This window comes from Azolla caroliniana, unplaced genomic scaffold, assembly GCF_043228905.1.
Source record: "Azolla caroliniana isolate FFs.n. ecotype wild unplaced genomic scaffold, voAzoCaro1.0.p SCAF_744, whole genome shotgun sequence".
Taxonomy (NCBI): domain Eukaryota; kingdom Viridiplantae; phylum Streptophyta; class Polypodiopsida; order Salviniales; family Salviniaceae; genus Azolla; species Azolla caroliniana.
The window spans coordinates 1-16,302 of NW_028231179.1; the positions used below are offsets into that span (position 1 = coordinate 1).

Sequence of the window (16,302 nt, forward strand, 5' to 3'; positions counted from 1 at the left end):
CGTTAAAGCCTGATAGGTGGTAATATGTACAGGATTAAATCATTTTAAAATATTGGTTATAGGGCGTTTGTGTTGGCCTAAGTGAAGTGCTATCGAGCGCTGGGAAACATCAACTTATTTCTTATATGAATAGCTTGATACCAACAATACGTGATGCTCTTTGTGACAGGTATTGTCATTTAAAAAATTTCAAATCATTGAAAATGTAGTTCATGGTAATGTTTGCTCCACCCACAATCATGTAATGATAATTTAAATAAATATCTATGTGTTGCAGGGTTTCTGAAGTACGTGAAGCAGCAGGATTAGCGTTCAGCACTCTTTTCAAGGCATACAAATTTTCTCGTTTTTCAGTTTATGCATGTGAAAATGCAAATGTTCACGTATTAAGCTTTTTATACCGTAGAGTGCTGGAATGCAAGCTGTAGATGAGATTGTACCTAGTCTTCTGAATGCTTTGGAGAGAGATGAAACATCAGCCACTGCATTAGATGGCTTAAAACAAATTTTGAGGTTAGTTGATCATTTTCTTTTCGAGAACACATCTGGAAGAAATGATTCATTTTCATTCATGGATATCATTTTGATTGATCAGCGTACGAACTGCTGCTGTTCTTCCCCATATATTGCCCAAGCTGGTTAAACCTCCATTATCGTAAGTTTTTCATGGTATTTCTGACCAGCTTCAATTCAACAATCTAACCAAGAGTTTTCATGCATTTATACTGTATGCTTGATGCATTTATACCTTACTGACAGAAAATAAAATATACTTATATTGCATTGGCTTTTGCACAGTTTCAAGGTTACATGAAGTTAATTAGGACTGGAAATTGTTAGTACTACCTGATTCATTTTCTTGCCAAAATATCTCCTTCTAGAAGCTTTTTAGATATTGCTTTGTTGTCTGTTCAATAAATTGCAGAGCATTCAATGCACATGCTTTGGGAGCTCTTGCTGAGGTGGCTGGTGCTGGATTAAATTCTCATTTATCTATAATTCTGCCACCCCTCATCTCTGGAATGGGTAACAAAGAGCAGGTAAGCTCTGTTAACCAGTTCTCATTCTTTTACAGGAATTATTCTGTGCAAATATAGTGGACTTCTGCTAAGAGGTTGTAAGGTATTTTATATATCTTCCCCTATATGGATTTTCCTTTGTGTGAAATAGGACGTGGAACCTCTTGCAAGGAAGGCTGCAGAAACTGTTGTTATGGTCATTGATGATGAAGGTTTGTACTTGCTTATCGCAGAACTTATGCGAGCACTTGGAGATTCACAGGTTGACACATTCTCTTCCATGTACCCTAGGTTTGAAATAAAATAAATACTAAAGATAAATAAACTAAGCCTTCCTTCCCAGGTTTTTATGAGACGAGGCAGTGCATATCTTGTTGGGTTCTTGTTTAAAAACAGCAAGATGGATCTTTCAGATGAGGTTCCAAACCTGATTACCACTTTAACGGTTATGTTGACTGACACTGATGGTTTAACTGTGACGGTAATTATTATCCATTAACTTCTATGATTTGAGCTTACGTGACATTCTAAGTGACTTGAGATTGACTATTATGCAGGCTGCATGGGAAGCTTTATCAAGTGTCATTGGCTCTATAGCAAAAGAAGATCTGCCAAGTTATGTCAAAGTCTTGAGAGATGCAGTGTCTACTGCTAGAGATAAAGAGCGGCGAAAGCGGAAGGTTATAACATGCCTGCTAATTTCATGTTATCAATCAAGGCTAACTAAAAGGTAGATCATAAATAGCTCTTTTTTATGTCTGCTGTAGGGGTTGCCAATTACAATTCCGGGATTTTGTCTTCCAAAAGCTTTGCAGCCAGTTCTTCCCATCTTTTTGCAGGTTAATGTTGTTTGTAGGAAACTATTCTAGAGTTGTCATGTGTGGTTGTCTTAAGATTTCAATAATTTTGAGATATTAAATCTTGTGTCAGGGGCTTATGAGTGGAACGGCAGAGTTACGCGAGCAGGCAGCTGATGGATTAGGAGAATTAATAGATTTAACCAGCCCCGAGGCTCTGAAGCCATTTGTAGTTCCTGTGACTGGGTATACTGTATGAAATTTTGGAGATTAAGGCCATTGGTACATGTATGTCGCAAAAGTTGACTAGAATAGTGTATTATTGATTTTGCAGGCCTCTTATACGCATTGTAGGAGACAGATTCCCTTGGCAAGTAAAGAGTGCTATCTTGTCTACGCTTGGTATCATCATCTGCAAAGGTGGTATTGCTCTCAAGCCTTTTCTACCACAACTACAGACGACATTTATCAAGTGTCTGCAGGACAATTCAAGGTACATTAAGCATGCAAGTGTGGTATGCCATTTTGTGTATTTCATTGCTGTATTCAAGTGTCATTCTTGTGTTAATCTTGTCATGATTATTATTATTCCATTTTGTGCTAAGCCTGAAACTTTTGTTATTGTGCCATTCTGAACATTATTTGCAGGCCTGTAAGATCGAGATCAGCCTGGGCATTAGGCAAGCTTGCGTCGTTAAGTAATCGAGTTGATCCATTAGTGGGAGATCTTCTCAATGGACTTCTGGTGCACTATTTGCTCAACAAATTCCCTCACTTTTTTGTTGGATAATTTTCTTACATCCGTATTCTCTTGTTTTATGATCTTTAGACATCAGAAGGTGGAGTGAGGGAAGCCATGCTCAGTGCATTGAAGGGGGTACTAAAAAATGCAGGAAAAAGCGTTAGTCCAATTGTTATTTCTCGGGTAGTGTCAACTCTTCAAGAATTCCTTCAATCAGATGAGGATGAAATCAGGGGCTCTGCTGCCAGGGCACTGGGAATGGTCTCACAGGTTTATCAACTGTCCTATTCTGAAATCTCATGCCAGGGTTTTGAATTACTGCTTCTGCTTGTCAAGTGGCAACGTTTGTCATATCTGTAATGCAGAGCTTTACTAACAATGTTCTATGTAAAATTATGGACTGATTGGTTATTGCAAGTTCCCACTTTCTGTAGAAATGATGCAGGAGTACATAAACTTAGATTCTCATTAATATCCTTATTTTAGTCATGTCGCAGCCTCTCTTTTGTCTTAGAAATGCCCTCATTCCTGTGTTCCTTCCTGTATGGGCAATAGGCTTATCATCTGTAAGGGTTGTAGCAGGTTAAAAATTTGGCTTATTTTCATTGCCTTTTTACTCTGTTAAATTTGAATTTCTATCTCAAGCACTTTTGCATCACAAACTGCAGTATCTTGTAGAAGATGATCTTCAAACTTGGTTGCTTGATTTATCAAAAATGGGGCAAGATCAAGCTTGGACTGTACGCCATGGTGCTATACTTGCTATATCTTCAATTCTGCGACATAGTGTATCCAAGATTTCTCCTTCATCTTCATCTTTGTCCGTAACTGTTGACATTATAAAAGGAAGGGCACGGGATGACAAGGTATGGTTTCATAACATACAGGAACATGAGGTATGGTTTCGTAACATATAGGAATTTTATGTCCTTTTGATACTCTATTTCTTTTGAAGGTTCCTATTCGAGAGTCAGCTGTCAAGGCTCTAGGCAGACTTCTGACACATCAGGTCAAAGAGCATCATGCTGGGCTTCCAACACTAAAAGAGTCAATGCCATTCATAGTAGCGTTTTTGAAGGATGATTCCAGTGATGTGCGGAGAAGGGCTCTTAGCAGCTTGAAATCAATTGCAAAGGTCAATTCTATAATCATCATTTACAGCATTTATGTGAAATGTTGTGCTCAGCTTTAATCCTTCTTAGCGTTTTTGTTATGCTTTCCATGCTAACTTCAGCTCTCTGCACTTCTAAATTGTGTCAGCAGGTAAATTCTGATGCAGTGACTCCACACTTGAACATTTTAGGCCCAGCTCTTGCAGATCTAGTAAAGGATGCTAATACCCCTGTGCGTTTGGCTGCTGAGCGATGTGCTTTCTATGTCATGCAGCTTAATAAAGGTATTACAATACAAGTCATTTCCTTTTACATAACATCAAATCATTTTGCACAACATAAAATCAGTTTTAAGTTAGCAAATAATTTGTGAGGTTATGTTATCAGATATGCATTATAGCCTCCACACCACAGTATGAAGTTAACAAATCATTTTTGTTGTCTCTGGATAATTGTCAGGTATGGATTCTGTTACGGCATCCCAAAAGTATCTAACCGGCCTCGATGCACGACGAATCTCTAAACAGCCTGACCAAAGGTATGTGGGATATCCTTAGTATCTGTTCAACTAGCTGTGTTTTACGAATCTCCATGACAGACATTTTCTTCTCAATCATTTCAGTGATGCAAGTGAAGATAGTGAAGAAGATTCTCCAGTCTAGATTTTAGGCGTTTGAAGTTTTGGCTTCTCTGGAACAGTTTTGACCGAGGAATTAAGTTTTGATCGAGAATGTAGAGATCTGAGCATGGAGTTCTATACAAATGTTGCTTGGAGAGATCCGGCAAATTGATAATGTTGTGGGATTGTTTGTACAATTTTGGTTAGCGGCTTGGTTTATGACACTTTTCAAGGCATGTGGCCAATTGTTTTCAGTGGCTTTGCCACTGTTTCTGTTGTAATGTATAATTTTGATTATCAATGCTTTTTTGGTATCTTTTTCAGGGGAAGTAGATTGAGGAACAATGTTACATACTGAAAGCCCACAATAGTTGTAGCAGTTATATTTTTACAAAATTGAAGTTCTACAGCTTGAGCAAAGTTGATTGTTGGACCTGCATCTTCTGATATAATTTCTCACGCTTCCTTTGTTAATGAGATACATTTTTCATCAAATAAATGTCAGTTAACGAACATTTAAGAAAGTGAATTCTGCAAGCTTTTGTGTATATTTCCGATTGGATCTGCATATCCTTTTGTAGATATGAAAATCTCCTTTACATAAAACCTAGACCCTAAACCCTAAAGCTGACAACCAAGCTTTGAAGTGACAGAATGCAACAACCAACTTGAGTTTGTCGAAGGTTCATAACCAATCCCCACATGATTTATGATCTTAGCAAACAATGATATTGAAAATGTTGCCATGTGTTAGCAAATATACTTGATGCATAAAATTCAAAGGTGTATGTAGCCATTGGAGAGGACATGATTTCCTAGATACACCAAAAGACAAATATTGCTGACAATGTCATTCTTGCAGTAACATTGTCAATGTTGTATCTCCCACTTATTGGCATGGGTTTTGCAACACATAACCTTATAAATGTTGCTGGCAATATTTTGCAACCTAAGTTGCTTTTAGGCATGAAGCTCAATATCATTTTTTTTTTGTAGAAATTCAAAATGGAAAGGAAGTGGAACAAAATAAATTTTTTGGGAACGATGTGGGTAGTTTATTTTAATTGGGAAGTTAATGAATCTGGAACTGTTTTTGTTGGCTTGGATATGGTTTTGGAAACATCTATCTTTGATGCGAGAACAAATAGAAGAAAAGATCGGACGAAATTGCATTGATCAATAGCCAAATGATTGTAGGTTAATCGATGAGGTTAATTGGTGAAGACAGAAACATGATGGATTGAATCCTTACATTTTGCATTGGCACATAGTAAATCAATGTGCATACATTGAGATACGGTGAGTTTTGCACACCAGTGAAATGGGCTGGTAAAAACTTAGGTCACCTTGCAGGGCCATGATGTTTTGATGCTGTCTGCAATATGGCGAGAGAAGGATTGGATTGAACTATGTGAACTATGGAATGAGACTCTATAATGTTTGTGTACACTCTTTTTCCATTCCTCAGAATTAGAAGTAATATTTTCCTAGAATATCACATAATTGCCCTGTCTGGATTAGATTGTCAGGATTGCTGTTTGACTTAGACGATATTCTCTGGATTGTATGCTCTGTTTACTAACCAGTTCCTCAATCGGCCATACCTTTTCTGTGGTTCTTCAGGAGCAAAACAACAGGTATTCATGTACAATCGGGGTGTGTGTGTGCATGTGTGTGTGTGTGTGAGAGAGAGAGAGAGAGAGAGAGAGAGAGAGAGAGCTGAACAGTGGCTCCTCTGTCGCTAAAACCTTGGTTAACTTTGCTAAAATAACAAAATTGTGACATTTTTCCCTTCCAATTATCTATCTCAGAGTAGGTTGGCCTTCCAATCGTTATCATATAGTGCTTGACTGATTTTAGAAAAAAAAAAGTCTCAAATACCATATAATGAATTACGGAGTTGATCACATAACCCTTTATTTAATGAAATTTTACGGTTGTATTCTCTTAATCTGCAGTGCATGGTTTATAGGTTCTTCTTATCACGTTCCTTGAGTGTAGCTTTGACAAACTATATACCTCTCGTTTAGGGATTAGTAATTTGTGCAATAGTCTCTTTAATAATTCTAGAATTTGGCATGATTCTCTTTTTTGTTGATTGCAATAGGTTCTATCTCCATTTTAGGATGCCATGAGCATTGAAAAGCTCTCGTTTGTTATGTCTGTGGAATTCAATGGTAGATTGAATGGCATTAAAATTGGTTCGATTTCATCATGGACAAAAAGGTCTGCAAAAGCATGTAAGTTTAGATGATCCCTTCTCTTTGAACTTGTTTATTTTAGTTTTGTGTTTCTTTATAAGTGATAGGATAAATGTATGGCAGACATGTGCATGAAGGAAGACAAGACACCATGGAATCAACAGGGCACTGCAACTTCATTTGACTCTGAAGATCTCTGGTCTTCTATAGCAAAATACATTAATAATGAGAATTTAGAACCTGGCTTGGACGTGGCATTAAAAGAGAATGGACTAGGTATTCCTCCTATTTCTTACTAGTCTGAATACCCTTTCTCTTATGCTCTGATTATCTGTGGCAACATACATTGCTACCCAGAATATAGTGCATGGTTTTCCCTCAGCATCCAAAGGTAATCTGTTCTCATTTTTGCTAACAATCTGAAGTTTCTAGGAGGAATGCATGGAATGTTTGTGATTTTTAGAGAATACTCTTTTATAGAAAACATCTAAAATGAAATGAATGATAATCTTGTTCGATCTTGGTTTAGGGTTTGGTGTAGTAAACAAACACAGCGTGAGAAAGTCCATTCAGAATCATTTGAGAACAAATTTTGAAGCATGGCTAGTTCTACTAATCGCAATGTTAATGAAATGAAATGTTAATAGCAACCTTAAGATGCTACTCTGTTTTTTAAAACATGAAAATTTCATGGCGTTTGTCTCATTTTGCAGAAATTCATATCACAGTTTTCCCATTCATGATAATCTTGTCTTGTTTTTTGTTGTGTTTCCTCAGATGTTCAAGCAAAAAAGAAGATGAAAATAAAACATGTAGGGCATATGCCAGATAAGCTATTGCATGTTCTATTATTTCTTGTTGAGCTGTGTATTTATGTCTCTAAGTCACTTGACTAATCTGATCGACTGCATATCTTATAGAAGTATTATTGATATGTGTTCCCATTCGATCCTCAACCATCGCATCACTTTAGATGAATTTCTAATCTTGAACTAGTATATTGCTCACTGCTTTGAGTACTCCAAAAAATTCATAATTTGAAGTGAATATTTTATGGATTGAAGATTTGTTTCTAGTGGCATAGTGCGGCACTTAACACATTTAAAATTGTACGGCCTAGGGCTGTCTGATTCTTTTTTTGAAGATGCGTCTACATTCCTGACAGAGAAAGAGAAACCTTCAGAATATTTGCCACCGCCTCCCATCAGTGAAACAGGTATTGCATTTGAAAAAAACTGTAAAACACCGCATTTGATTTTATCTTCAAAATAATGCGAGGACTATGATGGCAGGTGAACTCTGCTGCTTGTGAAGTGTGTTAATTTGTTTCAGTTGTGATGTGCATGCTTGAATTGACACCATCACAGAATTCACTTTAGGAAATGACAGGATGTCTTATTGGACGTTCAATTATTCTACTGAATGAACAGCAGGAAGATTTTGGACTTAAAATTGAACCTTCTAAGAAATGTCATGTCATCGATTTACTTCTGCTTTGGGGTGCTTAAAGGTTGAAGTGATGTTAAGAAACCATATTAGCACACCATCTTTGGAAATTTCATAGTGAGAAAATTCTAGAACATGAGGGATTACTCAAACTTGAACATATATCTTATCAATGATCAACATACTTTGATCATATAAAACACGTGAAAGGTTGAAATCTGGGGGTGGAGGGAGTGAAAGTTGGTTATTGATCCTAGACCAGCTGTTCTCATATTGCTAATAAAATGCCATTATGGAAGTTTTGAATATCGACAGAAGCAGAATTTCACACAACAATGTAGTATATGTTTGTAAACTTAGAAGTGTGCATTGCAGATATGGCCTTCAATTCAAAACTGGAAAATGCACTTTACATTCTAAAGGATTTACTGTCCAGCCCCTTGAGGAAAACTGGGATGGAGGATGAGCTATCAGCGGCATGGATGTTGATACATGATGAAGTTAAATTTGAAGATCCGGTTCTATGTACATCTGGAAAGGAAAGGTATCGATGTACGAGCACTTCAGAATTTCAACAATTTGAATGCACTGCTTGATCCTAATTTTCCTTGTAATCAACAGATTGGCAAGGTGGTTAAATAACTTGGCTGAGAATGGTGCATCAGTGGATTTGCAAGAGATATATGCGGAGAACATCAATGCATGCCCTAGTAAATATTCTATAATAAACAAACATGCTTGAGACTCTTTTTTTATTTTTCTTACAGGGATATGTTTAGCATGAGATATGTACGCTTAGTCAGTTTATCTTCTTTTGACCAGGGAGGGGATGCATATATGCTGTGTGGACCTTATCATTCCGTACCCAACACAAAGAAGTTTCGGATCCTTGCTTTAAGAATCCTCAAATGATAACGGTTTCTGGAGAAACAAAGTTTGATTTGAATAGTAGTGGCCAGGTACTAATCAAAGCTAATTCTACTATATTGTATAAAAAATAGTATGGCCTATCAAAAACTCATTTATGTGATTCTTAGTATCAAAACCTCATGTGAAGATGAGGATTCTTATAAAGATATCACAAAATAATCGTTTTCTTTTGTGAGCATCAGTAGCTCTTCTAAATGAGTTTTTTCATACATTGAAATCATAAAAAACACGATCTCTTTTCCTCCAGATAACCTCTATTCGATCTCAGTGGCACATAAAAGAAGAAAAGATAAGAGATTTTATCAAGGAGTATTTTGGTGACATGCTGTTGAAGGCCGAAATATAAAGGATATGGAAGTGTAACAAGGGTCTTTGCAAGGTCCCACATGATTAGCCAAAGCCTATCTATCCCAACCCATGTTTTTTGGTTTTATCTTTCTTAGGTTGGCATATGTATTCACGTGTATGTTCATATAAGTCCATATGCATTTATTGTCAGTATGTTTACTGTAAATATGTGGGCTTTTGTGAGTGATTTAGTACGTTTACATGTGTGTGTATATCAATCCAAACAAAAGAAATGAAGCGTATACAGAGCAAACCAAACTTGAAACTCAAAAGTTAAGCCTTATAAAAAAAAGGACATCTTGGATTGGTTGTGGACATTGACCAATAGACAGGAAAATTTTTAGGTTGACAATCGAAAGGAAGCTCAGCCGGCAAATAAATAACCCAAAAAGAGAGAAGATCAAGTAGAGAGTGCAAACCAACAATGCTTCTATCTTACATCACCATCCTCTTATGCATCATCTTTATCTTCCACTCTTTTTTAGAGCGGTTAGCTATATAGTGTTTAGTTATAGGTAAAACCAAAGTTACATTGGACTGTATGAGTTTGAAACTCCAATTTATTCCCTACCAAAATAGAATTGGAGAACTAATTCGAACCTGAAACCAAACAAAATATTTGTAAAATATTTCAAACTATCAGCCTATGTCATGAGCACTACTATCGTCACAATGTATGGATAGGTTTCCCTTTCATATGCTATCATATTTGAATATAGATACCTATATATACACACGATTAATTACAGATAATGATACTTTTTCCCAAATTTGGATACTGTGAGCTAACTCCTGTCATAGAGGAGTTGATGTAATCATCATGTGCCACATGTAAATTGACTGAGAGGTTAGGTGTATTTTCGGGTCATTGTGAACCTAACCCAGGCAGAAAAGTAGGGTTCAAAAATCTCCTTGAGATTTTAACTTTCTTCCCAATGCTTTGGTCTTCATGTGCTGGTTTGGGAACTCAAAGATCCTCCCTTTCTTAGATAATGTAAATGTAGAAGGTACATCCAAATTTGATTATATGGGAACAATATGTGCACACAAATTGCTCTGCCAAATTGATGCTTTCCAGCACCGACACAATATGAAGTTTCCCTATAGGTAGAATCACAATACGTTTTTGAAAATGTTAGCTTCCCTTAGTAGAACAAGTTTGTTTTTTTATTAATTGTGGAGTTGTCAATATCTTGCTAGATGCAAAAGCATATGAGCATCAAACTTCGAACCAAATCTATTCAATGACTATATATATAATCACACCAAGAATCTTACCCCAACTTTCATGTTGCTAAATCATTTGTATAGGGTTGTTTGAAATTTTTTTCATTTGACCTTTTTGTTAAGACTAACCAATGAAGAACGATACTGATGAATTGAGAAATAAAGAGAATATCCTTACTAGCATCCATAGTGGAGACAACCCACTAGTGTCACAACATCATTCCAACACAGTTATGGAGGGACCTTTCTTTTGATTTTCCTAGTAGTTGAAAGCCTCATAATTGTTTAGATTTGTAAAACCAAGGACATTGCATGTGGCATGTAATCAAAATACATACAATAGCGATAATAGAAAAAAGAAGGGCATTACATGTAATGTGCGAACACTATTAGTATAGAAGCCAAAGGAGAGAGCAAAAACGGAATGGCCAAATGTCAGGTATCCCTCTCAACCAAAAGCAAACATCCACATGCGATAGAAATGCTCCTAACATAATTGCATTTGTAAGGCAAGATAGGAAATCAAATAGAGAAAGTGGATTTCTATCATTGAGCACGAAGAAAATAACAAATTTAGGCGAAGATTTAGCTCCGTAGGGTATATATAATGGTTGTGGAAAAATACTTTTAAAGGCAAGGAGAGGCGCATTTCAAAAATGGTGGTAATGGAGTCCCATACTCGAATGAACGCAAACAACAATGATTTGAAGGCAATGAAGAGAGACGACACATGCGAAAGCTTGGGGGCGATTGAGTATTCTTTCGGGCACAACTGCCTTTGACCTATTCGTATGTTCCTTGGGAAGTCATTAATCCTCGTCGTCGATTAGGAAAAGGCAGCCTAAACCATGTCTTGGGATTTGATTTGATCCCTTGCAAAAAGAGAGGCCAGAGCAAGGTTCCATCACGTGGGCTCTTGCAGATTTGGCCGTCCACACCCGATCGGTCATCAGGCAAGCTTGACCTGGACCAAATCGACGTAATGTATGAATGATGATACATATTACAGACTCTAATCAGTTGGTGCTACTCTTTGCCTGGCCATGTTATGGATCGATCATCGGGCAGCCTGACCTGGACCCAATGTACGTAATGTATGAATGATACATATTTACAGGCTCTAATTAGTTGGTGCTACTGTTGTCCGCCTCGCCATGTTATGGAGGCCATATCTAGATATCTCTAAAACATTAGCCCTAATTTCACACACAACTAACTCTCTTGTATGTACATATAGTATAGAGTCTATAGACTATAGACTATAGTCTATAGTCTATACTATATAGTATATAGTTCTTAGGGTCGTCCATGAAGGAAAATGAAGACACAAAATAATACCTTCTCCAATCAATCATAATTAAAAACAGAGGGTTCTCAGAAAAGCTCGGAAAACCCTAACCGAACACACAGAAAAAACGCAGAAAGACAAAGCTTTGTCAGAGACGGTCTGCAGCCATGGCTAAAGGCAAGTTCAAGCTCAAGCTTCTGGAGAAGAAGAAGGACAAGAAGAAGAACGCTCCGAAATCTATGCTTGTTGATTGTGGTGATGGCCTTCTTCACCATACCTCGGAGGACGAGCTCCAACCTGAAGGTGCGCGCGCTTGTTTCCTCTGTTTTTTCTTTGTTTTCTTGTTTGTCTTGTGTCAGTCGCTAAAGGAAAAATTATCGCATCGTTTTGATCGATTCTCACCTCGGATACGTGGTTCCTTTTTCTTTGCTCACAGAAATGGATACCTCTGAAGCCCCAAAATTATCCATAAACAGAATCCCAATCAATCAGAGGTTTTCTATTGCTACCTTTCTTAGAAACGAAAATTCGACCTTTTTTTATAGATAAACTGAGGAATGTGAGATGAACTGATATAATACTCTCTGCATTTTCAGTGGTGTGAAGAAGAAACGTGGTCAAGAAAGGAGATTGCAAAGGCTTCGGAAAGAAAAAGCTATTGAGAAAGCTTTGTCTATGAATGAGAAGCAACAAACAAAGTCGCAAAAATCTCAACTCAAGTCGGATCGAGTTCAGTCCCTGAAAAGTCTGTATTAAATCATCGTGTATTCTAGTTTCTTCGTAGATCATATGAATACCAAGGTTTCATGCAGAAGATCAGTTTTTGGGAAAACATTCAATGTGAAGAAGGAAAAAAACTTGATGAAACCACATGAGATTACTATTTTTTCATCATTTTTTTTCAAATTCCAATGTATCCATGGATATGGTAGATATAAGAAGAAGCGTTTGAAAGAGTCATGGACTTGCCATTTCTTACAAAACGAAATCTTGATGGATGAAACAAATAAAACTGTTTTTTTACGAGATTGACACAAATCTCTGCATATTTTGTGCTGTTAAGCCTCACTAAATGCTCTCACCAAGTTTCTATATTCTCACTCACACCTGTTGTGTTTTTTCTGGTCACTTTAGATTAAATATCTTTTGGGATTTATATCAACTTGAACATGGAGAAACTCATCGTTGATTTGTCAAATAAGTCTCTGTTACTGGACATTGACCAGCAGCAGCATTTGTGGAGATAGTGAAAATGGTCAATTAATAATTTAGACATTTGGGATGTTGTCCTTAGTTCATGGGTCTTTGTCATTAGAAAATATGGAAGCCCATCCCACACATGAAAATATGAATCTCAGTTCAATGTTTTTATTGATGTTTTTTATCATGCAGAAAATTCATATGACAGAATGTTATGCTTGCAAATACATGAAAACCTAAACCTGACTTTTTGTTGCATGTTTTTGACAAGCAAACTGCAATTTCATTTGGCAAAGTTTTTTATTTGCAATGTGTTTTGACAAGCAAATTGAGCTTGCAATAGCTTTGCAAAGAGGCATCGAGAAACTTGCATTCTTCCTTTTGCATTGGATTTTTATTTTCAACTATTATTGACTATCCGACAGCAAATGTGTTAGACAGAGCAACATATGCCATAGAGTCTGTGTCATTCAACTCTATTGTGTGTTTGAAAGCTTGCCTTCCTAGTGTAGCATTTCCAGACTTCTCACATGCACCCAATGTAGCATGCCACATAGGTAGGCATGGATGCTTTGGCATATTTTCAATAACTCTAATTGCTTCACTTATTCGTCCTGCACGCAAAAGTAAATCAACAATGCAAGTGTAATGCTCCGGAGTTGGGTTGAGGATATGATTGCTATTTATAGAAATGAAGAGCATATAGCCATCCTCTGGAAGGCCTGCATGACTGCATACATTTAGAACACTGAAAAAAGTAAACGAATCAGGGTGTACAGCTTCTCTTATCATGTTTTCAAATGTAACAAAAACGTTTACACAGTCACCAAGTTGAGAATAGCATGTGATTACAGCATTCCACGAGACTACATCTTTCAAAACAAGTTGGTTGAAAGCTTGTGTTGCTTCTTTTGGCAAGCCACATTTAGCATACATATCAACCAAAGAGTTCCCAATTGCAAGTTCTCTTTCAAACCCCATCTTAACAATGTCAGAATGCATTTTTAAGCCAGCGCCTGATGTGCATATGCTTCCACAAGCAGACAAACCGCACACAAATGTGATAGCATCAATGGGTATACCTTCACGCTTCATATATCGGAAACACCTAATTGCATCTTCATAACATCCATTGTCCATGTGTCCTTTGATTATTGCGGTCCATGATACATGATCTTGTGCAATAACTCCATCAAGCAGTTTATATGCATCAACAAGCAAGCCCTGCTTAACATAACTCGTGACCAATGTGCTACGTATGGAAGGATCATTTGCGGGTACACCTCTTTTGATGATATCGCCATGTATTTCCCGGCTTTTGTCAATGGTTGCAATAGTAGTGCATGCTTTCAAGCTGCAAATCCATATTACAGAATTTAACAAATTTGTTTCATATCGGATTTGATCATATGAATGAAGTGCGTCTTCACAATAACCACATTCCACCTGTGCTGCAATCAATGCAGTCCAAGAGACTGCTGTCTTCATAGGAAGCTTTTTAAGTATACCAATTGCTTCAAGAAGGCATCCACAACCAGCATACATACTTACCAAGGCGTTCCCTATTACAAGTTCTCGATCCAACCCTCTCTTGAAAATGTCAGTATGTAATTCTTGACCTTTAATCTTGTATTGTATACTGCCGCAAACATTCAAAGTATAAAGAAAAGTGATATCATCTGGCAAGAAACCTTGATATTGCATCGCTGCAAAACAAGCGAGAGCTTCACTAGCATGTGCAGATTCAACATACCCTGCAATCAGTACATTCCACAACATAACTGTCTGGTCTCGGAAATTATCAAACAATGCACGAGCTTCTATAAGTAATCCAGATCTGGCATACATTTGTACTAGAGAAGTGATGCTATCAGTTTCTGACAAACCCCGGCCCACAATCTCAGCGTGCAATGTCTGTCCTACAACTAGCATTTGTAGGTTAGTGCAAGCTTTAAGGCAACAAACAAATGCAGTAGAATCAAGAGTTATGCCTCCTTGTTGCATCTTCTGAAGACATTCCATCACTTCTTGGTCAAACCCATGCTCACTGTATCCGGATATAAGGACAGTCCACGAGACTACTGTTGGGGAAGAAAGCTTATCAAAGACATATTCTGCTTCAGTAAGCAGGCCACATTTACTATACATATCAATCAATGAATTATCAACCAAGATCCCTCCAGCTATTCCTCTTTTTGTAATTTCAGCATGTATTTCCTGCCCATCAACAGAGCTTCCAATGCAGCTACATGCTTTCATGATGCTAATGAAGGTAGAAATATGAGGAAAAAAACCCCCATTTTGCATCATTTTGAAGTAGTGAAGAGCTTCATTGCCATATCCATGGTCAGTATAGCCTGCAATAAGGGCAGTCCACGAGACTTCATTCTGAATAGGAATCTTATTAAACACATATTGTGCTTCCTTGAGGGAATTGCCACATTTAGCATACATATCAATCAAAGCAGTTGAGATAAAGATATTTCCTTCCAAGAAACCCTTCCTTGTTATCTCGGCATGTATTCTTTTCCCCCTAATGAAAGCTCCAATATTACTTCTACAAGCTTTCAAAGTGCAAACAAGTGTGATGGCATCTGGTGAGATTCCCCTTTCTTGCATTTGCTCAAACAACTGAAGTGCTTCTTCACTTCGGCCATGCTCGACACATCCAGAAATTAATGCATTCCATGAGACTATGGTTTGTATACTGAGACTATAAAACACATCTTTAGCTTTTTCAAGGAAACCAAACTTTGCATACATATCAACAAGTGTAGTACCAATGAAAATATCCTCTTCAAATAACCCAATTCTAGCAATATCTGCATGAATTTGAGACCCTTTTTCTATATCTTGAAGCGAAATGCAAGCTTTCAATAAGGCCACAAAAGTATACCCACAAGGATAATGTACATGATAATTCTCCTTCATTTTTTGATACAAGCTAAGGGCTTGGATGGGATAGCCATGATTTATAAAACCATAGATAAGAGCATTCCATGAACTCTCATCAACATAAAGAAGCCTTTGAAAAGCTTGGTGTGCATACCATATTTTATCAAGTTCAACAAATAGTGATATAAGGTACTTACCCACTGATGGATGGGTTTCTAAACCATTGGTGCATATATAGGTATGCAATCGGAGAGATTTCCACAACACTTTCTCATTTCTGCACATGATCAATATGCTGATAACGTCTTGTATGGAGGAAAACATGCATTTTGGATCCGATTCTGACATTACACTCATACTTCTGCAGCCTCTTTCCATCATGTATGTGCATCTAACCCATAGATGCATACATAGGTGTGTCATCCGAGGTCCTTTCTCATTTCTATACATAATCTGGATGCCAATGATGGCTTCTATG

At 37.2% G+C, this 16,302-nt stretch overlaps 5 protein-coding genes across 11 annotated transcripts; 4 read left to right on the forward strand and 1 right to left on the reverse strand.

The window, feature by feature from the left end:
* Nucleotides 1-38: 38 nt before the first annotated feature.
* LOC147847695 (protein ILITYHIA-like) lies at nucleotides 39-2,105 on the forward strand. The gene is made up of 10 exons (XM_087338917.1): nucleotides 39-169; nucleotides 278-329; nucleotides 407-513; nucleotides 596-655; nucleotides 926-1,040; nucleotides 1,171-1,281; nucleotides 1,363-1,500; nucleotides 1,577-1,699; nucleotides 1,787-1,858; nucleotides 1,950-2,105. The coding sequence occupies exons 1-10, from the start codon at nucleotides 126-128 to the stop codon at nucleotides 2,073-2,075; spliced, it is 948 nt and encodes a 315-aa protein (XP_087195043.1). The 5' UTR covers nucleotides 39-125; the 3' UTR covers nucleotides 2,076-2,105.
* A 1-nt stretch (nucleotide 2,106) lies between these two features.
* LOC147847696 (protein ILITYHIA-like) lies at nucleotides 2,107-4,618 on the forward strand. The gene is made up of 9 exons (XM_087338914.1): nucleotides 2,107-2,117; nucleotides 2,151-2,309; nucleotides 2,465-2,561; nucleotides 2,646-2,828; nucleotides 3,227-3,424; nucleotides 3,514-3,693; nucleotides 3,822-3,954; nucleotides 4,130-4,208; nucleotides 4,293-4,618. The coding sequence occupies exons 1-9, from the start codon at nucleotides 2,107-2,109 to the stop codon at nucleotides 4,330-4,332; spliced, it is 1,080 nt and encodes a 359-aa protein (XP_087195040.1). The 3' UTR covers nucleotides 4,333-4,618.
* A 981-nt stretch (nucleotides 4,619-5,599) lies between these two features.
* On the forward strand, nucleotides 5,600-9,251 carry LOC147847697 (uncharacterized). 7 transcript variants are annotated; one of them, XM_087338923.1, is made up of 8 exons: nucleotides 5,600-5,727; nucleotides 6,397-6,529; nucleotides 6,628-6,766; nucleotides 7,611-7,706; nucleotides 8,312-8,480; nucleotides 8,558-8,646; nucleotides 8,759-8,895; nucleotides 9,114-9,251. In XM_087338923.1, the coding sequence occupies exons 2-8, from the start codon at nucleotides 6,476-6,478 to the stop codon at nucleotides 9,210-9,212; spliced, it is 783 nt and encodes a 260-aa protein (XP_087195049.1). In that variant the 5' UTR covers nucleotides 5,600-5,727; nucleotides 6,397-6,475; the 3' UTR covers nucleotides 9,213-9,251. The 7 variants fall into 7 exon arrangements, with proteins under 7 accessions (XP_087195049.1, XP_087195048.1, XP_087195045.1 ...); XM_087338922.1 differs by having other exon boundaries at nucleotides 6,397-6,515; nucleotides 6,614-6,766; XM_087338919.1 differs by having other exon boundaries at nucleotides 5,602-5,727; nucleotides 6,614-6,766.
* A 2,560-nt stretch (nucleotides 9,252-11,811) lies between these two features.
* Nucleotides 11,812-12,752, forward strand: LOC147847698 (uncharacterized). The gene is made up of 3 exons (XM_087338915.1): nucleotides 11,812-12,032; nucleotides 12,166-12,223; nucleotides 12,326-12,752. Exons 1-3 carry the CDS (start codon nucleotides 11,897-11,899, stop codon nucleotides 12,483-12,485), a joined length of 354 nt encoding a protein of 117 aa, XP_087195041.1. The 5' UTR covers nucleotides 11,812-11,896; the 3' UTR covers nucleotides 12,486-12,752.
* A 591-nt stretch (nucleotides 12,753-13,343) lies between these two features.
* LOC147847699 (pentatricopeptide repeat-containing protein At4g13650-like) lies at nucleotides 13,344-15,860 on the reverse strand. Its single transcript, XM_087338916.1, has one exon. It carries the CDS (start codon nucleotides 15,858-15,860, stop codon nucleotides 13,344-13,346), a length of 2,517 nt encoding a protein of 838 aa, XP_087195042.1.
* Between the last annotated feature and the right edge of the window lie 442 nt (nucleotides 15,861-16,302).

What these genes read in the sequence shown, in the direction of transcription:
- LOC147847699 (XM_087338916.1), bottom strand. Translation starts at nt 15,860, where the DNA reads ATGAAGGAGAATTATCATGTACATTATCCTTGTGGGTATACTTTTGTG.
- LOC147847698 (XM_087338915.1), top strand. Translation starts at nt 11,897, where the DNA reads ATGGCTAAAGGCAAGTTCAAGCTCAAGCTTCTGGAGAAGAAGAAGGAC. An exon ending in GGACGAGCTCCAACCTGAAG is followed by an intron (nt 12,033 to 12,165) that starts GTGCGCGCGCTT and finishes CTTTGCTCACAG; the next exon opens with AAATGGATACCTCTGAAGCC. An exon ending in AGAATCCCAATCAATCAGAG is followed by an intron (nt 12,224 to 12,325) that starts GTTTTCTATTGC and finishes CTGCATTTTCAG; the next exon opens with TGGTGTGAAGAAGAAACGTG.
- LOC147847695 (XM_087338917.1), top strand. Translation starts at nt 126, where the DNA reads ATGAATAGCTTGATACCAACAATACGTGATGCTCTTTGTGACAG. An exon ending in CGTTCAGCACTCTTTTCAAG is followed by an intron (nt 330 to 406) that starts GCATACAAATTT and finishes TTTATACCGTAG; the next exon opens with AGTGCTGGAATGCAAGCTGT. An exon ending in CTGGTTAAACCTCCATTATC is followed by an intron (nt 656 to 925) that starts GTAAGTTTTTCA and finishes AATAAATTGCAG; the next exon opens with AGCATTCAATGCACATGCTT.
- LOC147847696 (XM_087338914.1), top strand. An exon ending in GCTTGAAATCAATTGCAAAG is followed by an intron (nt 3,694 to 3,821) that starts GTCAATTCTATA and finishes TTGTGTCAGCAG; the next exon opens with GTAAATTCTGATGCAGTGAC. An exon ending in TCTAAACAGCCTGACCAAAG is followed by an intron (nt 4,209 to 4,292) that starts GTATGTGGGATA and finishes CAATCATTTCAG; the next exon opens with TGATGCAAGTGAAGATAGTG.
- LOC147847697 (XM_087338919.1), top strand. Translation starts at nt 6,421, where the DNA reads ATGAGCATTGAAAAGCTCTCGTTTGTTATGTCTGTGGAATTCAATGGT. An exon ending in TGTACATCTGGAAAGGAAAG is followed by an intron (nt 8,481 to 8,557) that starts GTATCGATGTAC and finishes TGTAATCAACAG; the next exon opens with ATTGGCAAGGTGGTTAAATA. An exon ending in ATTTGAATAGTAGTGGCCAG is followed by an intron (nt 8,896 to 9,113) that starts GTACTAATCAAA and finishes CTTTTCCTCCAG; the next exon opens with ATAACCTCTATTCGATCTCA.